General features: G+C 41.5%; 1 protein-coding gene across 1 annotated transcript; it reads left to right on the forward strand.

Moving 5' to 3' along the window:
- The first annotated feature begins 1,744 nt into the window (after positions 1 to 1,744).
- med4 (mediator complex subunit 4) lies at positions 1,745 to 6,739 on the forward strand. The gene is made up of 7 exons (XM_030758460.1): positions 1,745 to 1,818; positions 2,261 to 2,327; positions 4,605 to 4,775; positions 5,278 to 5,335; positions 5,439 to 5,525; positions 5,599 to 5,730; positions 6,061 to 6,739. Exons 1-7 carry the CDS (start codon positions 1,745 to 1,747, stop codon positions 6,231 to 6,233), a joined length of 762 nt encoding a protein of 253 aa, XP_030614320.1. The 3' UTR covers positions 6,234 to 6,739.
- The last annotated feature ends 568 nt before the right edge of the window (positions 6,740 to 7,307 follow it).

The raw sequence follows: 7,307 nt of genomic DNA on the forward strand, positions 1-7,307 counted from the left end.
ATATACAAAAACGCACATTAAAAAAAAAAAAAAAAAATTATCTGAAAATGTTCAGGTACAAGGACTGGAGAGAAAATAAGGGAAAAAGCAGCCAATGTCCAAAGAAAAGCTTCAGAAAGCCTGGAACACTACAAAACACTGAAAACTGTGGCTCAAACCACTTTGAAAAAAATAAAATAAAATAATGTAAAGTAATAAGAGATGGCTCAAGACTTGTGCACAATGTTGTATTTACTTTACTCCAAATTAAAACCAAAAAAGACAGAAAAAAAAGAAAAGAAAATCTGAATTATACACACTAGTTAATAAGGTAAAATAACAGAAAAGAAGAAAAGAAAATGGGCTGCAAATAAGCGCGACATAAACAATGGTTAAAGGGTTAGAGGCTTAAAAATGACATTCAATTTAAAAACCTTAGATTTGAACAATGAGAACCAAGAAAATTAATTATGTTTCTCTGTTAATTTACAAAACAAGACAGGATCACTGTCTGTTTGAACTGATGAGCTAAACAGTGAATTAAAATATACAATTTTAATTTGAATATCACAATAAAATAATAAATTAAAATCAGACTCAAAGGCTGTAGGGTCATTTTTTTCATCTGCAGCAGGCACAGTGCATCCATGAGATACAGACTCACAGTATACAGCTTGGAAGTAAAAAACAAACAAAAAAACAAACAAAAAAAACAAAACAAAACGGTCTTTTTGTATATTTTATTATATCTTAATTACTATAGAACCGGCTCCATTGTGTGTAAATGTGACCATTAATGTTGGCGTTTGCTGAATTTCAGTGAATGTTGCGCTTTTATTTTGCCGTTCCGGAAGCTCCCTGAGTTTGTGCTGAGCGTGACCATAGACAATAATATAATAATAATGATAACATGTCCATGTTTGTGACCGGAGACCGACTGGAGACAGACCGAAGGACACTACCGACATCTGGGAAGCGGCTGCTTCCCCTGCTCAGGGCCACAGCAGCTGAATAACCGAAAGGTGTGCCAACACATTTTTATACAATGAAACCAGAAACCGTGAAAGTCTTTCAGGCCAGCTGTGAGGTGGAATGAACTCGGATCTCTTACTGAAAAACAATAATAAAAAAATAAATAAAAATAAAAACACTAATTGCTACCAATTTCCCCACACTAATTTTTAAAGTGCTTGTACATTACTTTCCACTTCATGTCCCTTCAGAATAATTAATATTTTGCATCTTTTTCAACTACATTTAATATAATGGTTTAAATAATTGCATAATGAATATTTTAAGTTTACCCCCGCCCCCCGTTTTTTTTTTTTTTTTAAGAAGTCTATTTGCCTTTTAATGAAGGTTAAATGCACTGGCAATAAAAATGTTTTGTGTTCTCACTTGTGCAAATTATATTTAAAATCACACATTTGACAAATCAGTGTGGCAGATAAAAAAAGTACAACATTTTGCATTTGAAGTAGAGGAATAAATTGGAAATTATAAATATATAAATGCAGTACAATACGTTTATTCCACCGTAGATTAGAACACGGCTGCCAACCATACTAATAACATCAACAAATAATGCGGAAGTAAAATAAAAGAACAGGATTCATCTCTGTAGCAGACCCTTATAACCAACAGGAGGAAGAACTGCAACACAAATGGTGGAAAACTACAAAGAAGACTCTAAAACTATAAAGAAGAAGAAGAATTTATATACGTCACCTCCTGTCTTGCGCAAACCAGCGGAAGGAGTATAAACATGGCGGCCGTGGCGGAGAAATCGACGAAAGAGCGGCTGCTGTGTGTTTTGGATGATTTGGAGGTTTTATCCAGGTAAAGTTAAACTTCATGAAGGTGTTTTCTTGTGTCGCGGGTAAACTGCTCTCTGAACTATGAGTATCTTATCTGTGATTGTGTTGAGCCGTGAATCAGGCAGCACACATTCCGCTCACAGACCGAGCCACCGGCAGCACTGGGATAGTAAACAGCCTGAAACATCCTTTATGGCAGGGATCCTCAAATCCAGGCCTCGAGGTCCGGTGTCCTGCAGGTTTTAGACGTGTCCCTGATCCGACACACCTGATTCAAATGGCTGAATTACCTCCTCAGTATGCAGTCAAGTTCTCCAGAGTCCTGCTGTATTTGACTCGTGTGTTGGGTCAGGGACACATCTAAAAACTACAACAAGTAACTTACTGTCTTCTAAGCCTTCATTTTGAATTCCTTATCTCTCTCTTTCTCTCTCTCTCTGTGTGTGTGTGTGTTTGCGTTTCAGGGAGCTGATAGAGATGCTGGCTTTGTCCAGGGGTCAGAAAATGCCTCAGCCTGGAGAGGACACGCAGGTAACAGCGCAGCCAGCCACAAGTCCACACACAGAGAAATAAGCAGACTTAGGCCTGGATTCTGCTTCAGGTGTTTGCAGGGCTTACGTACGTAATCGGAAATTCCAGTGAACCCTGCGACGTAACCTGACACGCACCTCTTGAGAAATGTAACTACACATCATGTTGACGCAACCTGCAAGGACACAGAAGCAGAATTCAGGCCTTGGGCTGGAATTAGACCAGGCCTGCTCGATTATGGAAAAAAAATCATAATCACAATTATTTTGGTCAGTACTGAAATCACGATTAACACGATTACTGATTTATTTTGTAAACACATTGCGTTTATTGCACTTAGGACAGTCAATACCTTGAAGTCTAGTGCACTTGAACAATCAAAATACAGAACATATAAATATTAAAAAAAATGTAAATAAATTGCAATATACAGGGGTTGGACAATGAAACTGAAACACCTGGTTTTAGACCACAATAATTTATTAGTATGGTGTAGGGCCTCCTTTTGTGGCCAATACAGCATCAATTCATCTTGGGAATGATACATTCAAGTCCTGCACAGTGGTCAGAGGGATTTTAAGCCATTCTTCTTGCAGGATAGTGGCCAGGTCACGACATGACGCTAATGGAGGAAAACGTTTCCTGACTCGCTCCTCTAACACAGCCAAAAGTGGCTCAATAATATTTAGATCTGGTGACTGTGCACGCCATGGGAGATGTTCAGCTTCACTTTCATGTTCATCAAACCAATCTTTCACCAGTCTTGCTGTGTGTATTGGTACATTGTCATCCTGATACATGGCACCGCCTTCAGGATACAATGTTTGAACCATTGGATGCACATGGTCCTCCAGAATGGTTCGGTAGTCCTTGGCAGTGACGCGCCCGTCTAGCACAAGTATTGGGCCAAGGGAATGCCATGATATGGCAGCCCAAACCATCACCGATCCACCCCCATGCTTCACTCTGGGCATGCAACAGTCTGGGTGGTACGCTTCTTTGGGGCTTCTCCACACCGTAACTCTCCTGGATGCAGGGAAAACAGTCAAGTTGGACTCATCAGAGAACAATACATGTTTCACATTGTCCACAGCCCAAGGTTTGCGCTCCTTGCACCATTGAAACCGACGTTTGGCATTGGCACAAGTGACCAAAGGTTTGGCTATAGCAGCCCGGCCGTGTATATTGACCCTGTGGAGCTCCCGACCGACAGTTTTGGTGGAAACAGGAGAGTTGAGGTGCACATTTAATTCTGCCGTGATTTGGGCAGCCGTGGTTTTATGTTTTTTGGATACAATCCGGGTTAGCACCCGAACATCCCTTTCAGACAGCTTCCTCTTGCGTCCACAGTTAATCCTGTTGGATGTGGTTCGTCCTTTTTGATACCGTGGCTCTTGATACATCAGAGACTTGCTGTCTTGGTCACAGATGCGCCAGCAAGACATGCACCAACAATTTGTCCTCTTTTGAACTCTGGTATGTCACCCTTAATGTTGTGTGCATTGCAATATTTTGAGCAAAACTGTGCTCTTACCCTGCTAATTGAACCTTCACACTCTGCTCTTACTGGTGCAATGTGCAATTAATGAAGATTGGCCACCAGGCTGGTCCAATTTAGCCATGAAACCTCCCACACTAAGATCACAGGTGTTTCAGTTTCATTGTCCAACCCCTGTAAATACATTTGAAATTAAACAAATAATAAATAAATGTCCATGATTAGTAGGGACATACCGTTATATGCGCCCCTGATTCCAGTCAGGTTGACCGATTATAGCCAAACAGGAAACATGATCAGCTTCAGACTAAATCACAATCATTCAGGCCGACACAGCAAATACTGGTTATACTGGCAACGCTGCGGAGGTTTTTTTTTTGACATTTGACATTTTTGAGTCCTTAAATTAATGCTATGATTTTTATTCCTTATATTGAGACAATTATTGTTATTCTCTCTCTGATAAATTCAAAAGCTCTAGGAAAGGTAGGTGGAAGTGCAGAGGAGAAATCTGTGGTGCTCAACGAGGCCAATCAGAGTTGTTGCAGGCTGCGTCGACCTGACGTGTAGATTTCAAGAGGTGCACAGCAGGTTACGTAGTAGGTTACACCGCAGGGTTTGGAGGGGATTTCTGGTTACGTACGTAGGACCAATGCAGAAGTCTAGTTCAGGCCTTACAGCCATCACAGTGACTGTCAGTCAGTTCCACTGACCTGTATGAAACAGAAACTAAACCGAAAACATTTGATAATAGATGGTATTGATGCTTAATCCATAAGATCCTGGAGCTGCTGGTGCAGAGGGACAAGGAGTTTCAGGAACTGATGGAGGTGGCCCAGCAGCAGGGGAAGGTTCACCAGGAGATGCAGCTGCTGGAGAAGGAGGTGGAGAAGAGAGACAGTGACATCCAGCAGCTCCAGAAACAGCTGAAGGAGGCCGAACACATCCTGGTGGGTTTGTTGCCTCTCATATTAAATATTTTTGTCATTCGGAGCTTGGCAGCACTGACAGATTCAAATACATGCTCAAATTCAAATGGTCATGCAGCAGAGGCATTAAGAGTTGTAAACACAGGAGCACCTGCAGTGCTGCTCTTTATTTTCTGTCATATGTAACTTGCTGTACCAATAGATGATCATATTAAACATGGCCAAAGTTTAAAATGCATTCTGTTGTAGATTAGCTGCTGTGATTGGGATCATTGTCCTGTTGCATGACCCAATTTGAGCCCATCTTTAGCTGTCAGACAGACGGCCTCACATTAATCTCTAGAATACTTTGGAATCCAGATAAATTTACGATCAAGTCAGTGACTACAAGGTGCCCAGATCCTGTGGCTGCAAAACCAACCCAAAATCATCACCCCTCCACCTCTGTGACTGGCAGTTGGTATGAGGGGTTTGTGCTGATATGCAGCATAGAGAGGATTGATGTATTTCTGCCTTCTTTCAGGCCACTGCTGTTTACCAGGCGAAAGAGAAACTCAAATCCATCGAGCGAGCTAGGAAAGGTAAGTGAACACACCTGACACTTTATGGCGACTGGTGGGATTGATGACTGGTTTCCTCTTTGGTAGCTTGTCCTTAAATTGACGCTGTTCACATTTTTCACAGGAAGCATCTCATCAGAAGAAATCATCAAGTATGCTCACAGAATTAGTGCCAGTAATGCTGTGTGTGCTCCTCTCAACTGGGTGCCAGGTATGTACCAGCTCCTGCCAGATGCTAGTAAAAATTAGTCTTTTGCGTCATTCACTGTTGTTGTACTCATCAGGTGATCCACGCAGACCTTACCCTACTGACCTGGAAATGCGTAGTGGGATGCTCGGTCACATGGCCAACCTGTCCACCAATGGCGTGAATGGACATCTGCCAGGTGACGCTTTAGCTGCTGGGAGATTACCAGGTAAGTCCAGCTGAGGGGTTGAAGGAAGGAGAACCCAAACCAAAGGGGTTTTAGATGAGGTCAGAGGTTTATAACAGTGCCTTCAAAGTACACCAACATGATGACGGGTTCATTATTTCTCTCTTTGTAGTATAACACTGTAGTATAAACACTGAACACAGGTTTTATTTGCTGACATTTAGCCTGCATCTACATCAGGCTCTGTAAATTATGATTCAGCTTTTTATCTAAACTTGGCAAAAAAGTATCAAATTTCAGATGTGATATAAGAGAGCTCAGTGTCTCCGTGGCGGTTCACAGAATAACCACTTTCCTCTCGTGTCACCTCAGACGTCCTGACGCCTCATTACCCGTGGCAGTCGTCTGACGTCACAGTGGGGATGCTGCCCCCGCACCACGGCAATGACTTTGGCCTGGAGCCTCCGGGTCACAACAAGGAGAATGAGGACGACGTAGAGGCCATGTCCACAGATTCCTCCAGCAGCAGCAGCGACTCCGACTAAAAGCGTGTGTCGGAGTCACTTTGTATGTGTTTTAGAGTTCACAATTTTTATTATTTTTTTAAATGTCCTCTTTTTGAATTTATCAGTGAGCTTTAGTGGTGTTAATAAGTAGATTATGTTCCCTTTGGGCAGAACCAGGCTAACTGGCTGTAATGTAGAGTTTAATCAAAATTATGTAGAACTAGCAAAGATGAACACATCTCATTCTAAACTTCTGCATAAAGTGAGAACTGACAGATCAAAGAATATCCTTAGGAAAAATCAGAGTGGAGCCAAAATTTGCTGCCTTTTGCTCTTTGTGTGTGTGTGTGTGTGTGTGTGTGTGTGTGTGTGTGTGTGTGTGTGTGTGTGTGTGTGTGAGAGAGAGAGAGAGACACTTGATGTCTAATTATGGTTGTCATGGTCAGACTGTTTGCACTGTGGTGTAAGTTGTGTAAATATACCTGTAAATACTCAGCCTTGGAAATTAATACTTGTTGAATATTGTTTTTGTCTCTGGAAATGTTTGTTTTGTTGTGGTTATTGAGAACACCAAGTTTCAGATGTCCCTGAATAGCCTTAGATGGCGATTTAAAAGATTCAGAAACAAATGAAAGCCAAGCCAACTTTATTTATAAAGCACTTTTAAAAAAAAGGCAACCACTGTCCTCGGTGCTGAACATGGCAACAAAAACACACCAGAACAAGAGACAGTACAATAAATGGAATCAAAATTGCAACACAAAATAAAAGCATTAATAAAATATGACACAAACATAAATAGAGCAAAAATAAAGGGGAGTGCAAGCACAGCAGCTCAGAGAGGTAGTGTGAGGCAAGGCCATTTAAGGACTTAAAAACAAAAGCATTTTAAAATGGACTGGCAGCCAGTGCAGGAGGAATGTGCTCTCTCTTCCATGTTCCAGTTAAAAGCTGTGTGGCAGCATTTTGGACCAGCTAAAGACGAGACAGGGAGGACTGGCTAACACCGACATATAAAGAATTACAGTAATCCAACTGAGTTGTAATGAAGGCGAGGATCACTGCTTTAAAGTGAGCTTTTGACAGAATGTTTATCTTCGCCAGCTGTCTCAG

The sequence above is a fragment of the Archocentrus centrarchus genome, chromosome 21, assembly GCF_007364275.1.
Source record: "Archocentrus centrarchus isolate MPI-CPG fArcCen1 chromosome 21, fArcCen1, whole genome shotgun sequence".
NCBI classification, from domain to species: Eukaryota; Metazoa; Chordata; class Actinopteri; order Cichliformes; family Cichlidae; genus Archocentrus; species Archocentrus centrarchus.

Excerpts from the sequence above, each read along its gene's own strand:
- med4 (XM_030758460.1), top strand. The coding sequence starts at position 1,745 with ATGGCGGCCGTGGCGGAGAAATCGACGAAAGAGCGGCTGCTGTGTGTT. Across the intron at positions 5,526-5,598 it reads TCCTCTCAACTGGGTGCCAG|GTGATCCACGCAGACCTTAC; the intron begins GTATGTACCAGC and ends TGTACTCATCAG. Across the intron at positions 5,731-6,060 it reads AGCTGCTGGGAGATTACCAG|ACGTCCTGACGCCTCATTAC; the intron begins GTAAGTCCAGCT and ends GTGTCACCTCAG.